This window comes from Scylla paramamosain, chromosome 1, assembly GCF_035594125.1.
Source record: "Scylla paramamosain isolate STU-SP2022 chromosome 1, ASM3559412v1, whole genome shotgun sequence".
Lineage (NCBI taxonomy): Eukaryota > Metazoa > Arthropoda > Malacostraca > Decapoda > Portunidae > Scylla > Scylla paramamosain.
The window spans coordinates 3377501-3402500 of NC_087151.1; the positions used below are offsets into that span (position 1 = coordinate 3377501).

At 34.2% G+C, this 25000-nt stretch overlaps 3 protein-coding genes across 9 annotated transcripts in view; 2 read left to right on the forward strand and 1 right to left on the reverse strand.

The window, feature by feature from the left end:
* Window positions 1–380: 380 nt before the first annotated feature.
* On the forward strand, window positions 381–7849 carry LOC135114643 (biogenesis of lysosome-related organelles complex 1 subunit 6-like). Its single transcript, XM_064030493.1, has 5 exons — window positions 381–578; window positions 1497–1679; window positions 2886–2973; window positions 3183–3269; window positions 4322–7849. The coding sequence occupies exons 2-5, from the start codon at window positions 1510–1512 to the stop codon at window positions 4454–4456; spliced, it is 480 nt and encodes a 159-aa protein (XP_063886563.1). The 5' UTR covers window positions 381–578; window positions 1497–1509; the 3' UTR covers window positions 4457–7849.
* A 2502-nt stretch (window positions 7850–10351) lies between these two features.
* Window positions 10352–17116, forward strand: LOC135114529 (SAP30-binding protein-like). The gene is made up of 7 exons (XM_064030405.1): window positions 10352–10590; window positions 12151–12348; window positions 13286–13376; window positions 13648–13769; window positions 14768–14920; window positions 15146–15256; window positions 16615–17116. The coding sequence occupies exons 2-7, from the start codon at window positions 12157–12159 to the stop codon at window positions 16807–16809; spliced, it is 864 nt and encodes a 287-aa protein (XP_063886475.1). The 5' UTR covers window positions 10352–10590; window positions 12151–12156; the 3' UTR covers window positions 16810–17116.
* A 3091-nt stretch (window positions 17117–20207) lies between these two features.
* LOC135114169 (uncharacterized) overlaps window positions 20208–25000 on the reverse strand; it is a 43415-nt gene continuing 38622 nt past the window's right edge. For 5 of the 7 annotated variants that reach the window (XM_064030354.1, XM_064030013.1, XM_064030181.1 and 2 more), the window contains one exon: window positions 20208–21730. Coding sequence is in view for 4 of the 7 variants with exons in the window: in XM_064030013.1 (XP_063886083.1) it covers window positions 21476–21730 (255 nt within the window). In the remaining 3 variants the exon portion in view is untranslated. The remainder of the gene's footprint in view (window positions 21731–25000) is intronic. The other 2 variants (XM_064030098.1, XM_064030313.1) reach the window with 2 other exon arrangements.

Sequence of the window (25000 nt, forward strand, 5' to 3'; positions counted from 1 at the left end):
TATATATATATATATATATATATATATATATATATATATATATATATATATATATATATATATATATATATATATATATATATATATATATATATATATATATATATATATATATATATATATATATATATATATATAATTAACAATAATAAAATAATGATAATAATAATAATAATAATAATAATAATAATAATAATAATAATAATAATAATAATAATAATAATTAAATAAATAAATAAATAAATAAGTAACCAAACAAACAAACAAGTAGATGAGTAAGTAAATAAATAAATACTAAAAATAGACAATTATGTGGCAGGTATAAAACACACACACACACACAGTCAGCAGATCCAAAAGTCAGTAAATTAACATAGTACACCACTAACACCACCAACAAACCCTGAGCAACAAGCAAGCAAGCAAGCAAGCAAGCAAGGAGGCAACCAAGGAAAACCTTTTCCTTGCAAGCAACACACGGCAGCAGCAGGGTCCGTTAGGGAGACGCCAAGACACGCCGCAGCGACAACCAATGTTTACACGCAGTCAGCTGATTGTCACTGGAGGAAGATCGCATTGTATGTATCTATGTTGCTTATGATGCTAAAACTAAGAGGCCACAATAATTATATATATTAAGTTCCTCAATAAAGAGACAATCAAACTGCAGGATAATATTGAAATAACATTAACGTTTTCATTTGAGAAAAGGTTTTGTTGCGTTTGGTTGGGTTTACATTCTTTGCTGATTCCTTCATTGTGTACATCACGATTCACAAACTTTATCCTAAGTCCGCGTCGTTTATATATTAAGGAAATCTGGGTGAGTAGCATATGTATTGGTAGGTGAGATCTTCCAGAGTGATGGAAATAAATATGGGAGGAAGGGGGCCGTTTCTTGATGTGAGGATAATAAGACCAGCTTTGAGGTTACCGTGTGGGGTTACTGTGGTAATCCTTCGAGGTGATTACGTGAGGTTTGGTTGTAATCCTTAGGGGCTTGGAGGAGGAGAAGGTGTCAAAAAGTATCAATGTTTAGTTTGTAACAGGTGATAAGCAAATGTCTGAGATGTTCCCTAGAAATATGTCCCTCGCAGAATGGTTGTGTGGTGTGCAGATGTGCATGATGGATATGGAAAAACAGGCTATGGAAGAGTTTTGGATTTGTTAAATGGATAAGAAACAAAACTGAGTTAATGTGAACACAGATAGGCCTAATGATTTTTTTTTTTTTTTTGAGAGAGAGAGAGTGGTATATCGACAACAAATGTAACAATAAGTAAGGAAGTGAATGCAGAAGTGTGTGGCATAAATCAAAATTATACTAATGTATCAAACTATTTCCATTTTGTTTGTTCTTTGATGGGACTTCCAGAGTGGAGCATAATGATAACTGATAAATCAGTATGTATAACTTTTACTTATAAAGACTTCTAGATAGAATTATAAACACTGTATTAAATGGATTATCCTTTTTTCACAATATTTACTTTCAGAATACCATATGCTATGGAGAGTGAAATCTTTAATCCATGTGTGGCACAAAACAGCAGTGATAGTAAAGAAGAGAATAAAGATAAAAAGCAGCTAAGTGTGCCAGCCTTGCACTTGATAACTTCATTGATTTGTGGCCATCAACAAAGTCTACATCTTGTTGAAACTAAACTGAAAGAACTTTTGTAAGTTACTACTATATTATCATTTTTTTTTTTTCAGATTCATTCACTCGTTCATTGTCTTGATATCCAGCCTGTTGAACTTCATATATTTTGCTATATCTGTACACATAAGCTTGAGTTAGTCTCTTGCATACTTTTCTATTTTCAAGACTAGCTTAATTCTAGGTAAAGCTTGTAATCAAGATGAAGCAAGCCAGCTGTGAAACAGTCTTGTTCCAGACTTAATGAAATCAAGCTGTTATACTCTTGATTAAATTTTTTAGTCAGTGTTCTACACAAAGTTTATCATGGCTAAGAGTTAAATAATGCAGTGAAAACCATTTATATTATGTATTACTAATCCAGTAACTTTTGATTTGTACATAATTTTTGTTGTGTGAGCACATTATACATGGCAGAAGTAATACTACCTGATAGCTGTATGTCATCTTTCAACTTTGCAAGGCTTTTTCTTACTTTTTCTTACATAGAAGTTTTCCTTCAATCAGATATGCTTTTTCTTTGATATTTGGGAAATTCTTATCTCTATAATATATATATATATATATATATATATATATATATATATATATATATATATATATATATATATATATATATATATATATATATATATATATATATATATATGAGAAATATCACTTTATGCAACATGTATCACTATTATATATACTATGAAGCAAGGCTTAGGTTTCATATAGCTGGGGAACACCATGGTGCAGCATGAAATTTTTAAGCATAGTATTATCATTATTTTTCTTTCTTACTCTGAATCCTTGGGGCAATTACACATACATCAGCTTCTCAAATTAATTAGAGCCAAATAAGGTTTAACTGAACAGATCCTTTACTGTAAAAATCAATTAATTTTATTTAATACATGTAAATAGATCTTGAAAGTGGAGAAAAGGTGACAATAAGAGTAGTAGTAGTTTGCATAGTACCTATGTATTTTACATTTGAAAGGTACTTTTGTTAACACTAATCTATATTTAAGAAACATGTATGATAAAAGTTAGATTTAAGATATAAGCATTTATTGTGTCACACTGCATTTGATACAAATTAGAGAATACTCAAAGCACTTATTGTATTCATCTGTACCATGTCCCTATTAACTTGTTTTATTTTGCAAAGTTGAACCTAATCAATCCATCCATTAAAAGTTCAGGTTATATCTATCTATATAATGTATATACTTTCCAGACAACATCAAGAAGTTTTGAGTGAAGGAGTGCAGAGTGAAAATGAGAGATTTAAGATTGCTGAAGCCACTTTTCATTTACCAACAGTGGTAAGAATGCTTCATAAAAAAAAATTATCATATATACATATTGTGCTTGATATGAACATCTTTAGATTTCCATAAATAATTCAGTTATTGTATTTATGTATCACTGTATGAAGTTTTTGCTATTTTACCTTCAAAATAACCAAATAATAGTGAATTCTTACTTCTAAGTACTTATTTCAAATAAATAATTAATTTCTATTTGTTTTCAGTTTCAAGAAATTTCTACATACAATCAGAAGTTAATCCAACTTAAGGGCGAAATGGCTGCTGTTACTGAGAGAACTTCACGACTGAAGGTGAAAGAGAGGGAAAGGGAGGGAGGAAGTGCACATTTTGCCAGCCTTGGAATTGTGATTGGTGCAGGCTAATAAAATATAAGTGTCAGGATGACAATGCAGCTATTGCTGTTAAATATTAACCACTGGCTATTAGCTCTTCCCATAACACAAATCCTTGATATTTATGTGTAGGTAGTAAACCTACACATGAAGAGGTTCGCCCATTTGCTTCATCACACCCAGGCCTTCAGTTGTTAGTCAAGCACACTAACTACACTACACACTGTAACTCACCTACAGTCATCTCCTGGTCACCCAGCCAGCCATTCCCCTATAGAAAGAGCTCTTTGGACAGGACTGAGACCATTCACATGCCACACACTGAGACAGTGATTTCACAACCCCTCAAGTCACATTCCATACCTACTTGGTGATAGATAAATAAGGACCACACATCAAGAGCCTTGCCCATCTGCTTCACCACACCTGTAACTCAAACTTAGGCCTTCTTGGTTGTGGGCTAACCATGCTAAACACTATACTACACAGAGTGTGTGTGTGTGTGTGTGTGTGTGTGTGTGTGTGTGTGTGTGTGTGTGTGTGTGTGTGTGTGTGTGTGTGGATTCTTGTTGTAAGAGATTATGGAACTTTTGTGTGCTGTATAATTTTTCATTCTTTCCTGCCAGTTATGGTTGGAAGGAACAGTTGTTAGGCCTTTGCTTTTTGTTATCTACATCTCTTGCTTTAGCTTAGAATAGCTTACCACAAAGAGACTAGTAAGAACCAATGAGTCTCCTGTCGAATGTTGTTCCTTTTTTTTTTTTTTTTGTAACTAGAAATAATCTGTGATACACAGGTAAAGGTGATTATAATAATAATAATAATAATAATAACAATAATAATAATGATAATAATAATAATAATGACAATAATAATAATAATAATAATAATAATAATAATAATAATAATAATAATAATAATAACAATATTAACAATATTGATAAAATAGTAAAACAAATAAACATGTATAAGTACCTAAACATATGATGTATGTATGCTACATTTTACAGAAAAGGGCAATGCGACTCCAGCAGCAGCAACAGCAGAAGGCCCTGAACCAAGAACAGGAGAGAGCACGTCAAGCTGAGCGGGAGAAACTTCTAATTGCTCAACCAGTTTGGGCAACAAAGCATAATGATTCTTGAATCATAGTTACATATACATATATACTTAAGGGATTCCTTAAACAAAAGATTGGTAAGCAAGACAGTCCATATTTTATTTTATACATTTTTTTTTCTTTTTATCAAAGAATGCCAAGTGTTGTGTGGATCCACACAGATTATTCTTGGCTCAACTCAAGATATTGTTCCTTTTATATCTTGCTACTCACAAGTATTTTCAGCAGAATGCAGATTTTATTTAATTTATGAACATCAATAAAATGATGAGTTGGTACTCAGTAGTTCTAAAGGAATCATTGACACAACCACACAGTTTGTATTTACTGCTACTATTAGTGATGGTGTTGCAGTAACAATACAGTTTGTACACCAAAAATACATTCATATAGTGTGTGTGGAATACGTGCTGACTTCTTGCTTTAAAAAACTATCAGTGATTTAGTTGTGTATTTCATCAATTCTTTTATGGGAAATAATCAAATTCGTGATTGATAAGTAATACTGGATGGAGATATGCAATTTGTGAAAACTGCTAGTATCCCAACTTGCTCTTTGTTCAGTTGGCTGAGCTAGGATTCCTCTTAGCTGAACTTTTTAAGCAAGATTCTTCTGTCTTATGAGACACAAAATAATGCACTCATAATATGAATATGATATGTTGCATACCCTTTAATATACACAAACTGTGGCTTTCATATCAGCAAGTACAATTTTATCATCAAGTTACATAAAAAACAGGATAAACCAGTATTGTCACATACTCTGCAAATACAAATTTATGTTAACTCTGCATACAAAGAATTGTATTTTGATACATTAATAACTCTCAGGGTAAAGTTTTTCCTCTCTTTTTGTTTTAAAGTTACTGACTGGATTATAAATAAATATTTAGACTATGTAATATTTTAGAACAAAATATTTAACTGTCCTTTTACTCTTGGTCCTCTGCCTGTAAAATTTTCAAGTTTGTATAGTAGTACAAACCTGACTAAAAGGAAGATATAAGATGTCTAAATCTTCCAAGAAACTTGAAAGGATTGTCTGAAGAATATGTCTTAAGATGGCCAGAATAATGTCAAGTCAGTGCTACATATGTCAAGTGTTTAAGTTGGATAACATTAAACATTACAACAAAACCTTACAAAAATGTTAAAATATTGAGGGAAAATAAGATAGATGCTTTTATGATGATTGGTTAAGATTTTAATTAATAAGTTAAAATATTAGGTTGTCTCAAAAACAAACAAGCAGTCAAATTTTTGTATACTGCCTCTTATTATTCTTCATATTGTTTGCTATGATGGGCCCAAGTCATTACTGTTGTAATGCTACATTTTTCCTCTGGAAAGGTGATGAACAGTTGTAATTATTTTTACCTTGGAGGAGATCACTATAATTCTTAAAAAAAAGTGCCCTGATGTCAGATCTTGCACCATGTCACTTACAAGCAAGCAGATTTCTTGGTCCAAATGGCACTGCTTTATAAGTTCTACAATGCTAAGTTTATAAAATGTTTCCCCCCTTTCAAGGAAATGACTTGAGAGATGCCGTGTTACTTCCATTTCTTTGTGCATGTCCATTGTTTTCAGGAACATCTGAGATGGCATCCTCATTAGTTGTTTCACCTTCATCCAATCCTGGTTAGGTAGCATGTCTCAAACGAGATCAAGTGTCTTAATACATACTTATAATTAAAGATGCCCTTGTGCCATTTTGATAGGTTATGCCAAGCACATGGTTGTCAAAGGCAAGATATACTCTCTGTGTGTATAAGTCCTGTGCACAACACAGCAATATGTGTAAATGCTGTCATGAGCAGCTTAAATTTGGTACTTGAATTGGTGCTATGTGGCTACTTTGTCAATCACAAGCTGCACAGTGTTATATTTCCATTATATCTTCACTAAAACTCCATGTCTATGATGTAGCATTTCCTTGGGGCAGTCCTGATGATCCTCGGTCTTGAACAAGATGCATAGTCTGGAGATGACCACAATATTTTTAAACTTTCTTGAAGCCTCTAAGATTCATGAAACTTGACAGCCAATATCATGAAGCTGACATTCTTGAAACTTCATAATTTTGCAACCCTTGCTCATATCATACTTCACATGTAAGTGAAATTGCCCACATCTAGCTGGACTTTAATTCTTGACACTGATCAGCTGACATGGGTTACTTACTAATACTTCCTAGTCCTTGTGAGCAGGCTCCTGGACTTCCCAGCACCTCCTAGCAGGCATCAACTTTACACCAGTACACAGAGGCAGCCATTGCCCATATCACAGTCTTGTTCAGTGAAAATCCAGCTTAAATAAGGCAGCAGGGCATGAGTGCTCTTCAAACAGTGCCCCTCACCTTTTGTCGCAGTGCACACTACACATCCAGTCATCCGTAAATCTACAAATATTCTTCCCCTCCTAATAACATGCACCAACTAGTCTCATACTATACTATAGTAATATGAATTAAATATAAATATATAAAACTAAATTATGTGTTACAGCAGGAGGTATTGCTAAACAGGGAACCATGAGGTTACACCTGTCATGTCCTCTACTCCCTGCACATGTGCAAGCACCAGACTGTGGGAATGCCAGATAGTTCTGGTTCCCAGGCAGAGAGAGGCACCAGGTGTGACACAAGTCAGTCCATGGTGAAACACCAGAGAGAGAGAACACACACGTCAGCTGAGAGAAGTAGACATTGAGTTGAGCAGCTGAGGCAACAGCAGTAGCAGTGGGATGAGTCTGGTGCCCATGGGTCTGAGAGCAGCAGCAGCCAAGCAGCTGGCAAGCAGATGTGAGGTGCACATGTGGTAACACACATTGGCAAACCACTGGAGGTCAGGTAACCACTGGAGGTCAGAGGTAAAGCCTGCCTGAAAGACCACAGAGGAAGACATCCTGAGACAGTAGCGGGACAAGTCCTGTGCTCATGGCTCTGAGACAGGCGGCAGAGAGGGCAGAAGCCAGCCTGACAAGGACACTGAGGTGGACATCATTGGCTAGCTGCGAGGATTACCTGCTGCTGAAGGTAGAGACTGGTGGAGCCTCTGAGGTGTCTGCTGTGTACTGAGAGCCAACCTGAGGAAGAACTGTGTGAGGAAGACATTCTGTAGCTGCTGGGGAAGTGCAGCTGAGAGACTGAGGCTGGAGGAACCTCTGTGGTGCCTGCGGTGGTACCAGAAGCCAACAGGATGTTATACCACAAGCTGTGAGTCGTGTCATCTCTCACGTACGTGTTCTGTGTGGACATCAGAGTGACTGTGTTCTGTGGGTGCATGTGGGTGGTGTGTGTGCTGCACTTAAGACTCAGTGCTCTGCCTGTGTATTTGGTACCTGTAGTATCCTGTATGTCACAAAATAAGTGTGCCCTGTTCTTTAGTGAGGAAATATACCCCTGTGCTGTGCATTGAGCCTTTGCATGTCCTTCTTGCCTCACACTCCACCACTATGCCAATCCCTATGAGTTGCTTCCACCTGCTTCATGGTACCTGGTGATGGAGTGAGTTCTGTCCTGACTTCTCCTCTGTGTGAGTTACTGCCTGCCCAGGTAAGAGTGTTACTTGTGGCTGGTCATTTGCAGGCGGCAATGTAAGTGATGGCACTGCAAAAATACTGACTTAATCCTGGGGTACATCATTACATCTAAACACTGTCATCTCCACAATGAAAATCAACTTTGACACAGGTCTCTTCAGAAGAGTTTCCACACTTGAGAGTTACACTAAAGACAAGTCCATCCTGACTTACTTTAACATTCCTGACATGACTGACCTAGAGGCCAATGACATCTTGGGGCATTGTCATCCACCAACAGCACAATATCCCCTATAAACAAATTCCTTCCCTTTACATGCAATTTCTACCTTTCCTAGGCTTAACAAATAAGCTTGTTTCCATCTCTTCTAGAACAAATCAGCTCCATAATGAATGTGAGGCCACCTTTCTTTACAGCACATGTCCCTTGAAGTCATTTCACCCACTATATAAGGTCCCCCTTTAAGTATGGGAAGACGGTTTGGCATCGGTAGGTTTGGATCATTACTTCGTCTTTATTTGGGAGGATCACTGGATACTTCTTATCAAAACTAGGAGAACCATTTGCAAGTCTGCCTCCTACTCTGACCAAGCAGTCATGCAGGAATAGTTTCAACCTGACAATTGAACTCTCCCTTTTCACATTCTTATTCCTCCTCAAAGCTTTCAATTCCTCATGAAAAGTTTTACTGGACATTGCAAGATGGCGTCTGTATAAAGGAAATTCTGCAAACTCTATAGATTTGACAAGTAGTGGATGCGTTACCAAGATTATAACCCTTCCTAGTCCTTGTGAGCAGGCTCCTGGATTTCCCAGGCACCTCATAGCTGGCATCAACCTTACACCAGTACACAGGCAGCCATTGCCCGTGTCACGTGTCTTGTTCAGTGAAAATCCAGTTTAAATAAGGCAGCTGGGCATGACCGCTCTTCAAACATTGGTGATCATCTATTGACGCAGCGCACACTACACATCCAATCATCCACGAATCTACAAATATTCTTCCCCTTCCAACAATATTCACCAATTAGTCTCATATTATACTACAGTAATATAAATTAGGTATAAACATATAAAGCTAAATTATAAGTCATTATAATTGTAATGACAAAGTAGCCAAAGTTGTCCACTTGTTGGTTGATAGGGGGAAGGTAGTATGTCACAGTGTTTTGGAGATACAGGTAAAATTGACACACGTAATGTTCTGTTGGGATGATTTGCTGGTTATGAGCGAGTCCATTATATCATAAAAATGTATTACTTAATGGAGATCTTTACTACTGTCTGCTACCATCGGTGTCATACCCCCCTCCCCCATGTTCCTCCCTTCGGACACAGTAGAAACACTGGGAAATTAATCTAAAGGCGAAATAAACCTTTAGCCATGAGAGATCTTTGTCAGGCAGGGAGACTGGAAGAACAGATCGAAGGATAGTCTTTTAGATGTTGAGACCTTAACGAGTTTAATTTACTTTGTACTCCCAGTCATTACAAGATAAGGCATGCCAAATTGAGGTATTAGAGTTCCAAGTCCACAATATCTCGCTCACCTGATTTCGTGGTTACCCGTTTCGTTACCCATATTCGCACACTTTTGGATCTACCGTTTAGAACACCGATTGTCTCTTACATCATACTGTTGGAGTACAATGGACGAAAAGGATATAAGGATTTGAGAACATGTATGCACAGCGTCTTGGCTGTATATTAAGTCAAAGGGAGACAAGCTGATATCATCAAATGTTGGAAGATTTCTCATAAACTCCCAAATTACTTCATCAGACCCTGTTCACCTTAGTCCCTTCTATCAGCACTAGAGGCTATAGATACAAAATTCTTGTTCCCCATAGTCGTTGTGATGCCAGGTAAAAACTTTTCTCAGAGTGGTGAAAATTTGGAATTCTCCTCCCATTAATGTGGCTGTCTAATTTTGTTGATGGGTTTAAGTATATTTTGTCCAACTTCTTGGGTGATTATGTTTTATTTTTCCTGCTGACATATATGTATTGTACGTGTCTGCCAGTCAAATTTATTATGTTCGTAAATACATATATTTATTTACTTATTTATTTATTTATATTTGTTTATTTTATTTATTTATTATTTATTTATTTATTTATTTATTTTATTATCATTATTATTATCAATTAATTAATTAATTTATTTATTTTATTTTATTTTGTGTGTGTGTGTGTGTTGGGCATATAACACATTTTCCAACCACTAACTTTCGATAGGGCTACCGTGGCCATAAAGGAACCCAACCAATTAAAAGTTTTATTTTTCTATTTTTTCAAAATATAAACTGTTATGAAGTACTTGATTTTGAGAGGGAGAGAAAAGAAAGATCTGTAACACCGACATCAAGTTCAAGATCAACGAAGTCAAAACAACAACAAGACGAGTGAGCTCTCCACATCCAAAGACAATACTCCGGATCAGCAACTCGGCGGAGGGAACACACAACACAAGAGCCTGTGCTTTTCTTGGGTGGATCGCTTTTTAATAAGGACAATCACTCAGCAAGAGAAAGAGAAGCAAGATTAGAGTGGGGACCTGAAGAACGTTTTAACACAGCAGAGGCCACAAGAAGCAGCACCAGGCAGGTGTTGGTGAGTATATCCCAGCGGACCATTACTAAAGGCGCCACTATTCTGGCCGTTTTTCTCACATTTTTTGCAGAGCTTGGTCGTACAGAAAACTTGAATTATGTATTTTTTTTTTTGTTTTTGTTTAGCTTAGAACAAAAGTATAGACCTAAACGTATTGATTTCCTTATGGTATTTGCTGCAAAAAAAAAAAAATCTCTGACTCGTGAATGGCAGGCGCGGGGACGAAGTGAGTGTGTGTTACAGGTTGCTACGAGAACTTGACAGTGAGATGCCTAGGCCTTAATTACTATTACAGCATATACCTAAGTCTGCTTAGGGAAACACAAAGGTTGTAGGCTCAGGGCCGCTGGGAAGGGAGAGTGGTACCAAGAGTCTGGGTAAAAGGTTATTATTATTTTTTTTTTTTATACTAGTGCACAAATATTGGTAAGTTTTTATTCTTTCACCAGTCTCTGTATTCTGGGCAAAATCATTTGGTAGTTTACAGCCTGTTTTTAATTAATATTTTTCCTGCAAATCATTAGTTTTTATTTTTTACCACCAGACCTCCCAACAGAAAATAATGTATTGTGATAAAAAATGTAAAGCAGATCAATACAAAACAGACCGCAAACTACCAGAAAAAAATGGTTTTGTCCTCACACAGCAGTAACACTCACTTGCAGTGTTCCCCATGAGAGGAATGGCTGCCACCTGCCTGTGGCTGCCAGCTGGCTGTCAAGCACTACCACCTAACCCAACCTAATGAAACTAACATAACCAAACCAATCAAATCTAACCAAACTGATCAAACCTAACTAAACTAATCTAACATAACCAAACTAGCCCAACCTAACCAAACCAATGCAACCTAACTAAACTAACTGAACCTGACCTAACTAAACTAATTTAACCTAACCAATCAAACCTAACTGATAAGGCTAAGAAATTGAGAAGTTGTAACCTTATTCGTCTACATAAAATCTGACAATGCACTGGAAATAATCAAGGCAAAATGCACCACAGACAGACACCTTCCTCAGACTAATTGAAAATAATTTTGAAATATCTCAAATTGCCCCGCTTTTTCCTTCTCAGGATGAAATAAAATGCTATGATTGGGTAAATTAATTTTGTTTTTAATTGGCCAGCAGGTGCATTCTTAGACAAAAGAACCAATCACCATAACAAATTTTTTACTTGTGCAATGAATGTGACATACACATGTAGAAAACAAACTCACTTTCACTGCAGAAGATCAGTGCCTGCCTGTCTATCACAGGTGTGGGTGTTCCAGTTCTGAACTTTGCCACAGAGTGAGCTTGCTTCCCCCCAAAACATAAATCTTTAAATATTGCTGTCAGTATTATAATTTGTAGTGGGGTATATATGAGGTTCAAATTGCTCAGAATGAGAAGCTCTGTTTGATAAGAACCATGAGGATAGTGCTGAAGATTGTGTATTAATAGCCATGTAATTGTTTTGATATTGATCTGAAATAAAAGTAACATGTTAAAAATGCTTATACTCAACTACATACAGTTTCATTTAAATTTATAATGTGGTTCTGTCCTTTTCCAGAGCACAATGTCACTTGGACAGCTGACTGCCAACTATACAGATTCTGAGGGAGAAGATGATGACAGGCTTAGTGATGACACTTCTCGCAAATCAACTCCACTGGGTGGTACCCGAGTGTCTGAGCTGCGTGACGAAGGCAGCCGTCGTGGAACACCTTTCAGTGGGGAGTCTGTAGGTTCTGGCACCCCACAAAAAAAGGTAATTTGTTTTTGTCTTTTATCACAGTTGATGAGAAAAATAAAAATAAGCATATCATCAGTATCCATTGGCTGAAATCAAGTCACATGATTGAAGGTCACGGATGGAAAATAAATAAAGCTATTGCACTGGCCTGGACAAAGTAAAGAGAGGAGAATTATAAATATTTATCAGTTTGACACTTGTTACTAAGAACTCTGAAGAGCATGGCTGCAGTGGAAGAAGTTCAATTTAATACTGCTCTTTAATTTCCTTCCTGTATGTTATAATCCTCTCATTCTGTTTTTGTCCCATCCTCCCACATGGTTTAGCATTGTTCTCCTGTTTCACTAGAGTTATCTCTTGCATCCAACTGTATCAATTATACTCATAGTCATCTCTTTCTATCATTCTCATATACACCCAAATCACTTGAGGGAGCTGTGCCTGCCCACATCAGTGACTTCACATTTCATTCCTTAATCTGTACTTACTTGAAATTTTATATGCACACTTTCATGATCTGTATTGGAATCAATCTGAAATTATTACCAAGCACCTGTATGTAGCAATGCTAAGTAAAAAAAAAATGTTTTAGTGCCACTAAATGGCAGTTGCATAAATCTAATAGTGCTTGCAAAAAAAAAAAAAAAAAAAAACTCAGTTTTAGAACAAGGGAGACACATCTAATGGACAAAGTGGTGTGGCAGATGTGCTCTTCCTCTCAGAGTTCAGTTTTTGTTCATAACTTTTGGTAGAGTAAGAATCTTTAAATCTTTTCAATTTAGACTCCATGTTATAAGGTGTTTTCTATATTCCCAAATTTTACATTGTTATGAAAAGTGTGAGACTGTCCAGCTAAATATTCTTAGTAATATAAATTAAACAAATAATTCATTAAAGATATTTTCAGCTTTATAGGATATTTTAAACAAAATTATAACAATGGTAATTTCAGCTTAACAGATTGGTGTCATATGCAAATGAAGATGAGGAAGAAGATGGAGATGATTTAGACAGAGACAGTGATGAGCATGAGCCTGATGAGAGTAAGTGGATGTATTGATTATGTATTGTATTGGTATATAGCACTTTTTTATAAAATGTAGAATTTTTTGTCAATAATACCCTCCCATTAAGGTGAGATCTTAGCCTGGTATATAATATTATGTCATTAGGAAATGCTCATAAGGTTAGTTTATAGTGGAGTAGTGTGCCCAAAAATTAGGGATTAATTGAGAATTGTGTTAATCTGCTTGCCATAGAGATACACGTGCATTTTAAAGGTCAGCAAAAATATTAATTAACTTTCTGTTCCAGTGCTAAACTCGGAGCCAATGGACACTGGCACAGATGAAGGGGAGGATGACAAAGTTAAAGAAAGTAATTATGGAGTAAAGCTGCCACCAGCTCCAGCAGGAAAATGCCCGGCACACTTGCAGGTAAGTTAGAGGCAATGTGTTGTCTCATTTAAAGAACAGTTGAGTATTTCTGTTAACCAAAACTTTTGGGCTTCAGTGTCATCATCATATTGAAAAGCATGTTTGTGTCTGGCTCAGCAAGGGAAGTTTTGCTACTTTTGAAATTATACATTTGATTAAATAGCAGCTCAAAACATTTATGAATTGAAACACTGAATATGTTTCCAGTTTCTCAAACAGAACCTGACCTCTGCATTCACATGAAAGAAAGTGTATTATTTCTTTTATATGAGCCAAAACTAATCAAGTTTTATTATATGTGAAATATGTAATAAATATAGCTTAAAAAATAAAAAAAATAAAAATGAAAATAAAAATAAAGTATTTCAAAAGGTTAGACGAGTTAGTTTCTCACAAATGACATCTGTAATGGGAGCCAGTGTATTTTATTTGAGTGCTATGAGACTGAAAGCTCTAAAGATTTTCCTAAGAACAATTTTTTAGAAAACAACAAAATTCATGCATAATGATAAATTACTTCATGAGTCACTATTTATTTTTACTTTTTCATACTTGTAATGTAAGCAAAGATATTGGACTTTTATGTCATCACTTGACTTATACTTCAAGAGTCTGCCTGGACAGTGGAGGTTTTCTGTTTTTTTGTTTTTTTTCTTTCTCCCATTTCCTATTGATGTCTTAGATTCTGTTACCAACTGCAGGGCAGTATTCACGGGCCTCTTGGTAATATCCAGGATGTTGACAAATGCAATTTCACACATTATTAAGTGATTATGCCTTACAGCATATGAAGATAGCTAGCCATGTTCTATTTTTTACTCTGTTGCAAGTTGATTTCTAAATTCCTCTTTTCTTCCCTAAATGGTAAAATGGTATGAGGTGATAGTTGATACAGGTAATACATATTCAGCCATCTTGGTGCTTATTCCCGTTTGGAAAAATCTCTTACATTTTAGTCTTCAAAAATGCAACTAATACATTTTCCTTTTGCTCCTCAGGAGAAGGTGATTCGTTTTCTCAACGAAGTTCGACGTGGAAACAAAGACTACAATGTCATGATTCAGAATAACAAAGAATTCAGAAATCCTGGCATTTATGAAAAGTTGATAGACTTATTACAGCTGGATGAGATGGGCAGTAATTATCCATTGGTAAGATTAAATGTATTTCTTCTAAACAAGTAAAAAACTGAATGCTAAATTTATTCTTTTATTTATTGATATATCATCTATTTATTTGCTTATTTATTTATTTATTTATTTAATGGACAAAGTAAACTTGTGTAAACACAATTATGAGAGTCGGATGTTGCTTTTAGATATTTAACTCGGGCTCCCAATAGTTTAATTGTTCATGAGTATGTATTTTTATTTCAGGATATGTTTGATCCACATTGCTGGGGCAAAGAATCTTATTATGATGAACTTGCAAGGGTGCAGAAAGAAGAAATGGATAGGAGAGAAAAGGAAAGGAAAGATAAAACCAAGGTCAGTGAGAGATTATCTTCTTCATATCTTTATAAATACATTTTATCACATACCCTTTTCAAGTAATTTAATGGGGATAGAGAGCAGTTTTGTTAAGTTTCCTTTACACATCCTAAACTCTCTCTCTCTCTCTCTCTCTCTCTCTGTTAATCTTTAATGAGAGGATCTGTTAAATTACTTAGTAGTACTAGTCAACAATGTATAGCTGCACTGGCTGTGAATACAAAGGCCCCAAAATGACCATGGAACCTGGCAGCCATTTTGGTGTCAACATCTAAGGCACTGTTCTGTGCTCCCAGTCAGGGGTTTGATCTGTAGCCTTGGCAGAGGCCTCTCATGGCTAAAGATTTGTCTTGCCTTCAGATCAATTTCTCATTGTGTCTCTGGAGTGTACATTGGGAAGTGTGCCATTGGTTTGCAAGCAGTAATTGCAATGTGTTAATGGTATATGGAAAAATACATTATAAAATTGATGGGTGGAGGGGAGCTGTTGTGTAGTGACTGGGAGTATAAAAGCCCCAAAATGACCTTGGGAATTGATGATTGTTATGATCACAATGTTGAAGATGCTACCATTTGTTCTCTTGATCAGGGTTTGATTTCTGGCCCCAGTGAAAGCCTCTCATGGCTAAAGATTTATCCTACCTTCATATCAGCTCATTTTTCCTATGAACTGTCTCAGCCAAGGAGAAGAGTGTAGAATAGAGCAAAGTTTCTCTTGACTTGCCTCTCTTTTTCCAACAATGTCCATGCATGAAACATTTAGAAGGAAGAGTAGAGGATGGTAGGATGGTTAGGCAAGTAGAGGGAATGGAGGAAGATAACTGGATTTGATGTGAGATCATGTATAATGGATGGTATGAAGAGAGTATTAGATGCAAGAGAAACATCTGTGAAATGATGAAAAGTGGTTGTGCATGAAAGGAATGAATGTGAATGCATAAATGGATTGAGGCCTTGAAGACCTCGATGGCAGATTATTATGCTTTTGGTCTGATGGTTTCATCAGGTTAGATGTGGGAGAGGGGATGGTAGAGTAGTGATTAATCAGTTTTAATGTCAGGCCCCAGTGCAGGGATCTAAGACACTGCTTTGCAATCTTGTCAGTGAGGATCGGTTCTCTTGCCCTCAAATGGCAAAGTTGTAATTTTAATCTATTCTTAAAACTACTTGTGGATGTGATTGTGAGTGTGTAAACGGTGTGGATTCCCAAGTTGGGGATGTTAGCCTGTTTTGTATAACACATGAATAGATAATCCTATAGAAATAAAGATTAAGGCCTTTGTTATTATATTAACAAATTCTAATATGGAACACCAAAATAGAAATTAAACATCTGGAATTTCTATAATTGATAGGTTGACATCATCTCTGGCACCAAAAAGCCTGCAGAAGAAGAATCCGCTGCTAAGAAACGCAAATCCCGATTTGACCAAGGAGGTCCAGCCACAAGTGTTATGAAGCCTCTAGTGGCCCCTCCCACTCTCACCTCAGTGCCATCAGGGACCAAGACAGCAATAGATGCATTTGGCAGTCTTAAGAAAACGAAATAAGAGTTAGGTAAACAAAAATATATAATTTCAATCTCCTATGAATATGTTGTTTTATATTGTATTGCAAAACCATAGGTAGTTGCTCACACAAAGAACAATTTAGCGTCATAAGATACTAAGCATAAGAGTTATAGTTACACTTATTCAGAGGAGAAAGGAGAAATGCCATGGAGCACTTGTATGTCTTTCGAACTTTGGTCATACTGAGCAAGGTTCTTTTTTTTTTTTCTCCAGATTGGTATAATTTAACTTACCTAACAGTTATGATTATTTTTTCATAACTTGAAATAAATCCATATCATAACAATATGCTTGTTATTCTCCCTTATGAATTTTTTTTATTCTTTGTGAAATATTAAATGGAATTCTGACGTTTCTTTATTCAAGTTGCTCATAACTATGATTTTTTCTCATACCAGTAGTACTTCAGAAAAATGAACTTCATTGAAAATTTCACATCTTTCTTAAATACGTTAAGTTTGCAGTTTTCTTAGAACAGAGAAAGTGTTCAATTGTAATGTCATTGTGACAGCACTGTTTCTCATTATGAACATAAATAACATGAATAGAGGTAATGCCTTCAAGCTGTGAAGCTTGGAGGTTTATTCCAGTTGTACAAGGCAAATTCTTTTCTTTGAAAAAAAAATAAAATTAATTAAATAAATTATATATATATATATATAGAGAGAGAGAGAGAGAGAGAGAGAGAGAGAGAGAGAGAGAGTTGCACATCCAGAAAGTTAGCCTCTCCTCTTTATCCTACTTGATGCACTCAAAAGAAAAGATTTTTACTAGAAATTCACTGTAATCCACATCAGTCTTAATAAAATTTTCCATTCCATCATTCCATACTGCACTTCTAGGCTCTATCAATAACTGACTTTCCACTCTCCTTTTGCAATTCAGATTTTCTTTTCATCTTCATTTTATACAGAAATAACACTCCCAGCTTTGTATTTCAAAAACATTCTCCCAACTTTCTTCCTCTTAAGCTACATCCATGATCAGTGACATCATTACAACTCTAAGAAAATAAATTTTCACCCTCCCCTATATCATATCTCATTGTAAGGAATCATACAGAGAGAGGGACGCTCATTTTTCCCACACTATCCTTCTCAGTTGTTTGAATTCAACATGAGGAAATAGTCATATTCTATACCTAGTGTATTGATATTAGCTTTGCTGTATGATTAACCACCCAGGCTTACTGCACCACAAATAATATATATACTACTTGAAAAAAAAAATATATATAAATAAATAAATAAATAATAAATAATAATATTAATAATAAACAAATGAATAAGTAAAACAATAATATATAAATAAATAAAATAATGAAAATAAAGATAAAATTAAATATCTCAAAAATAATTATGAAATGTCAAGGTTTATTGACACAGGCAAGTGTAAGAATCCCCAATATCATGACTAGCTTATATAATTTCCGTCACAGGATAAAGACCTTCACAACACACAGAGGTTAAGCTAGATACCACACAGTGCTGGTTTGGGACACCTTGGCATGTTTGCTGGGTTGAAATGTCTCATTTCCTCAGCTTACATCTTGTACTTACTTCCTGTTAGGTATAAAGGATACATGCCCAAATGCTATCCAATCGATTCAAATCTGGGAGCTAAGTGTGCTGACCACTACACCACAGGCCTGCCAATAATGAGAATACTACATATTGATTATCTGTAACAATAGGCACTTTATTTGATTCCATAAACTGTTACTCCAAACACCTTTTTACTTTTACTAAAGAACTGCAATCATGTTTTAAACATTAACATTCTGTCCTAAAACAAAAGATTAAGTATTTTTTTTTTATTTATTTACTGGTTTAAGCCTGTGCTTCTATTCACTTTTGTTTTGTTTTGTTTCAAACATGAAAACTGTGAACAGCGGAGCAATGAACACACACACACACACACAAAAAAAAAATAAATAAATAAATAAAATTAAATAAATAAATAAATAAAAATAAAATAAAAATCAATAAATAAATAATAAATAATAATGATGATAATAATAATAATAATAATAATAATAATAATAATAATAATAATAATAATAATATTTAAAAAATAAATAAACAACTGACATCAAGCTAAGTCTAATCATCAAAACATTCAATAAGGCTTGTCATCAATGTTACTGATGATCTGTAGGAGTATTTTCAAATTCAATTTTTTTTCCTATTTTATATTAATAAATATTTGCATGAAAAGTATTTACCAACAATGTTTAATACATACCAACATGAGAATTATATTGGAAAGTGGCAGAGGTGGGTGTAAACTTAAACTGATAATCTGTCCTGAAGTCCCCCACTGTTCACTATTGAAATCATCAGTGACACCTTTTTGAATGTGCTGGCTGTAGTTCTCTGGTGGAAATCCAGGTTTACTCTTTGCATGCTGTAATTCAATTTTAAAAAGTCGTTACAATGTTCCACTTAAATAAATAATCTTGAGTGGAACTAAGAATTATTTACTGATTTTGCACTGTGAATGTCACCACAGCCATAACAAGCTCACATAGTAATTAACATATAAATACTAAATCATTTTAATTAAAACCAAAGTCCAAAGTACAACATCTACACATAATGTTACCTGGGGTGTGGTTGAGACAGTGAAGCAGATGATTCTGACCAGTTGATGACCACCATTACGTACTTTTGTGTTAAAAAAAAATTTTTATCATGAAGTGCATTTAAAATATTTTCTAATGCTGTACAATGATACAGTGCTGCCCTTTGTGGTGCCATTGCTACAACGCAAAAATGTATTCTATAATAACTCAAATCTTGCTGATAGTTTGCCACTTACTGCAAACATTTCAAGACTCAAACAAAGATGTAAGAAACTAGTTTAAATGCCGTTATATTTTGCAATTTGATACCCAAAAAATTATTGCAACAGCCCTGATATATATAATTGTTTAGTACAGTATTGGAATATGGCAACTGAAACAATTATGACGTCACAAATGAGGACTCCAATTAAAAGTGCCCCGCATATGTAAGGAAGATCTTTAGTGTACCCACACCTTAAGGGTGTAATGTAAAATGTAAACTCAGGGCAATAGTAATCTTTTTAATGTCACTTGTGAATGAAGCCTATGGCTGTGTGTTGACCTGAAACTAAAGCTGGTGCACTATTTTTAAAGCTAGTTTTCACCATCAAACCTGTGTTCTGATAAAATTAGGTACTACACTATTGTTGTTGTATAATACATCTACAATTCAATTGTTAAGGCCAAAATATCTGCTTATGTATTATCCTGGCAATAAAAGGTATAGGTTGTATTTTATACTTTCTTACAATATTGCTTGAAAAATGTAGAAGTATGAATACATGAAATTAAAGGAGGAAAATTATTATGATTTAGAGAAATCGTTCTTAATTGTTATTTTTCTTACAGATGCATGCTATCATCACTTAAAATACATTACAAAAATAAATAAATGAGATAGTAATAAAGTATTAAAAGCATATACTCAGTTAGCAAAACTTTACAAATGAGAGGTGTGACATTGATATTTATATATAATTCCTTATTTTATTAGTTGTACTCTTATACTTTTAAGATGTTCATACACTCTGTAAGTAAAAACATATTGATACATTATACAGGTTCTTGCTGTTCTTTCTTTCTTTCTCTGTCTCTCTCTCTCCACAAATAAATAAATTAATAAAAGTCAAGATAAAAAAATAAATTAAAAAATAATTATGAAACAATTTTAAAGATCCCAACTATCTTTTCATGATACAACATATCAAACTTCTCTGCTCAGCAAGAGAAGGTCTCTATTCACAGTTCATGCATGTCTGTCTTCACAGCCAGGGATTAATGCCTGTACATATTGCAATGAATATGCTTAAAAAGTGTATTGCACTGAAAATGAATCATTACTAGAATAAATATTAAAATTCTTGAAATATCATATACCGTGTTCATTTAGCTTAATAACTTTTTCCAATATGGAAGTATAAAACATTCACATCATGTCTCATGTTTTCACATAGACAAATACAATGTATATAATTTATTGTCATTTCTTTTTACACAGTAACGTCATGAATACTGTAATACTTTTCCTAACAAATTCAAGTATATAATCTATGCTGAAAAAATACAAAATAAGTATATACTCTGTAAATTCTGAGTAAAAGGGCCATTCTTATTAATTTTTATGTCATGCTTTTAAAAGAAAAATAAACATTTTGAGAAATGTTTATTCTTATTTCAAGAAACTTAAAGTCAAATCTTTTTACTACTGTGCAGCCCTTGTAGATTCCTTGAGGATGTGATTTGTTTCCTTGAAAGGAAATGGGAAAGAGTTGGAGCTCAGTGCTAAGTGTGATTGTTGCAGCTTTTAAATTGTTTGCTTTTGTTGCAGACCATTTATTTTTATTTTTATTTATTTATTTTATTTATTCATTTTTTTTATGGTAAGATGGAATACTGGGAATAAGGAAATTTTAATTCATGCTGCATGGCATTATCTTGAAAATGGTAATTGCATTCCTAATTTGAATTATCAAGACACTCTTAACCTTATCTTACGAATAAATAATTATTATCAATTGTCCTTATTCATAAAGCTTGAATCTCATATTTTGAATGTGTTTATTATTTCGGAATTAATTACTACTGGTGTTGGTGGCGCTGCTGACTCTGGTGGTGATGGTGGTGATGGTAGTGGTGGTGTGGATGCTGCTGTAAGGAGCTACTGTGTGGTTGATGATAGTGTAAGAAGTGGGGTATATGGTGATGGTAGCTAGAAGCCTTGTGCAGAGACAGGGGTTCCAGAGTGCTGTGTGGACTGGTGAGGAGGCTGGTAAGTGATGAGGTCTCTTGAGTTGATGTGGAAGTTCCAGTCCCCTGGCTCACCATTGCATGCTTCTGAGGAGAAAGATGATATGATGCTCTCTGTTCAAATTACAATTATATTTAAACGATAAAATATATATAAAAAAATAAATTACATAAAACTATTCTTCATGATAATTTTCCAACAGGAGATCTTCTTACATATTTCATAAACCTATTACTATTCTGTAGAATCTGACTATAAAACATCATTACTGTTTTACTACTAACTTTTGCTTTAATAAAAGCAACCTTTTTTTTTTTTTTTGACATAAGTACAAACCTAAAACACCTGTGTAAAGAACTGTACCTACAAAAATTTTAAGCCACAAAATGCAACAAACATTTAACTGTAACACTAGTAGACAATCTGTTTTTAATGTGTGACAAAATGTAAGTTGAAATATATGGCACATAGAGGAATGGGTTGGCTAATTCACACTTAGTGATGCCACATTATAGAATAAAGAATAAAATGAATAAATAATATACATGTCAAATATATATATATATATATATATATATATATATATATATATATATATATATATATATATATATATATATATATATATATATATATATATAATTGTAGCAGTCTCCATCCCACATATAACTCTCCACTAAAACATCTAGCACTATTTACACTACTATCTATACAGCATGAATAACAATTAGTATTGGTAGTAAATAACTACAAAAAGTTCCTGGTATATAATAGCTCTCTTTACAATGGTTCATTACAGCAATGGAGAAAACTACTACTCTTCTCTGCCACAGTGATTGCCATCCTCAGTACAATGATGCAACATTTTGAATTTCACATGCCTAACACAGGAATGTGGGAAGGTGGCAGGTGGTATGCACATTACTCTCACAAGCCACTGTTGCTTTACTCCTCTCATTCTCATATCATCTGTAACCAAGGTAAGACCTCTTTCATTTGCTTATGATTATTTATTTTACATCAGTATTAAAAATTAAAATCCTATAATAATGATGCCCATGAAACAATGTTCATGCAAGTGCCAGTGATCTGCAGATAATTTTCTATGCAGGTTAGAGTGACTCATTATATTTTAGTGCAAAAAAATCATTAAGTGACCATGTCTGATGTTCATGCTCCTCATGATGTTTCTGATGGTGATGGCACTTATTGTTTTACTGGTTTTAAATATTGAATAGTACTTACATCATACACTACAGGTATTAAATATATGTACTATGTTATAATGGCTTGTGTTTAGAATCATATTAATGCTGTTTTTTTTTTTTTTTTTTTACTTATACTGCATTTGTTGAGTGGAGTCTCAAGATTACTTAATGTATCACTGTAATTTATACATATCAGTGTTTCTGTTAAACAATTCCCCACTATAACAATGTGTTCTTTCTAACACATCTCATCATTATAATGGGAACTTTGTGTACAATAAGTGACCAGTACATGGATAACAAGGAAGGACAGAATGGAAGAGAGTACAAAAGTAATGAGTAACTCCTGAGTTTGCTAAATTCCTGGTCTCATTGTCGATGCAGAAAAATCTAGTAAAACTGCAGGTGGACATGCATTGTCATCCCTTTGAGTGAAGGATGGCATTGATAATCATAACAGGACTTAAAGGCCCACTAGCATTTTGATCATGATGGTTTCAAAAGAAACAAGTGATGGAAAGTCTATTTACTGGAAGCTGAACCAACTGTGAGTCTCAATTTGTAAGCCCTGCTTTGATTAGCTGTTCTCTATTCATAACTTGTGACTTTTTTTTATTTTCCATTTGTGTCATAAATAGAGCATCTTATATTCCATAAATACTTAAACAATAATAAGAATAATATTCAAATCTATCATAAGAAATAAAGAACTGACAAAGAAAATTATTAGCAAATGCAAGGCTGCTGCCACACAGCTATCACAGAAGTTCATACTGCCTCCTAACAGTATGATTTTTGCTATACCATATTGCCTAATAATAATGACCAGTAAAACAATGATAATGCCACTAAGCTCTGAGGAGGTACTGCATACCAATGTGTTGGCTGTGTGGCAGCAGTGCTGCCCAACTCTCACATAGCTCATGGCAACATTGGTCTTCTATTCAATGACATTTTTTTCATCAGTTCTTTTTCTTATAACAGATTTGAATATTGTAATTATTACCTTTGAGTATCTGTGAGATGTGATAAAATGGTCAAATTGCAACACAAATGTAAAACATAGTAAAACAATAGAAAATCACTGCATGCAGCCAATCAGTGCTTGGCTTCCAAACTCCCATAGACTCACACCACTTGTTCAGTTCAGCTTCCAGTGAATATACTGTAGCTCCTTAGTCCTTAAAAGCATTATGCTTTACATGAGCAGCATGCTATGTGGCATGCATCTTTTCTGCCTCTTACTTTTCATGTGATGGATTTGTTTACTCTTAAAAATAATAATAAAAAATAAATAGAAATAAAAACCCTCATATATAGGGCAGCAGCTCCTTGCTACTGCAGTTCACGGTTCATGGATGCTTTCTATCCACTATGGAAACTTTGAATTTATCCCAGACAAGCCATAATTTAGATATCTCTTGCTGTCATGCCTGTTATTCCATTTTGTGAAATATAAGAAAATCAGTGTCCTAATTCTTAATTCCTTACAATGACTTAACCCATTTTTTTACATTTATCAAAAAAATTGTCTTGAAAAGTCTTTGGAGAGAAATGTGGGATGTGGAGAATTATCAACAAAAATTAAGCACCACCTCAATTCCCTCCCCAGTGCTCTACCACTTACAAACTCACTCATGGCAGTTTTTTGTTTGGACATGAGGAATAAGGATGAGCAAGCAAGAGGTTAGTTCGGACATGTTGAAAAAATTCCAATACACTTTGGATAAAAAAAAAAAAAAAAAAAAAAGAAAAAAAAGCTAGACACCAGTTTCAAGATTTGTTGAATGGCATCTATACTGCTCATCCCTTCTGCTGTGCAACGAATGATTCCACTAGTGCTACTCATCATAGAGCAAAGCACATTATGAATATAAAGCAGAGTAAAAGCTGATCACTGCATCCCAGCATGCTTAAAAAAAGAAAGAAAAAAAGAAAGAAAGAAAAAAAAAAAAAAAATATATATATATATATATATATATATATATATATATATATATATATATATATATATATATATATATATATATATATATATATATATATATATATATATATATATATATATATATATATATATATATATATATATATATATATATATATATATATATATATATATATATATATATATATATATATATATAT

What these genes read in the sequence shown, in the direction of transcription:
- LOC135114529 (XM_064030405.1), top strand. Translation starts at nt 12,157, where the DNA reads ATGTCACTTGGACAGCTGACTGCCAACTATACAGATTCTGAGGGAGAA. An exon ending in CTGGCACCCCACAAAAAAAG is followed by an intron (nt 12,349 to 13,285) that starts GTAATTTGTTTT and finishes TGGTAATTTCAG; the next exon opens with CTTAACAGATTGGTGTCATA. An exon ending in AATGCCCGGCACACTTGCAG is followed by an intron (nt 13,770 to 14,767) that starts GTAAGTTAGAGG and finishes TTTGCTCCTCAG; the next exon opens with GAGAAGGTGATTCGTTTTCT.
- LOC135114643 (XM_064030493.1), top strand. Translation starts at nt 1,510, where the DNA reads ATGGAGAGTGAAATCTTTAATCCATGTGTGGCACAAAACAGCAGTGAT. An exon ending in ACTAAACTGAAAGAACTTTT is followed by an intron (nt 1,680 to 2,885) that starts GTAAGTTACTAC and finishes TATACTTTCCAG; the next exon opens with ACAACATCAAGAAGTTTTGA. An exon ending in CTTTTCATTTACCAACAGTG is followed by an intron (nt 2,974 to 3,182) that starts GTAAGAATGCTT and finishes ATTTGTTTTCAG; the next exon opens with TTTCAAGAAATTTCTACATA.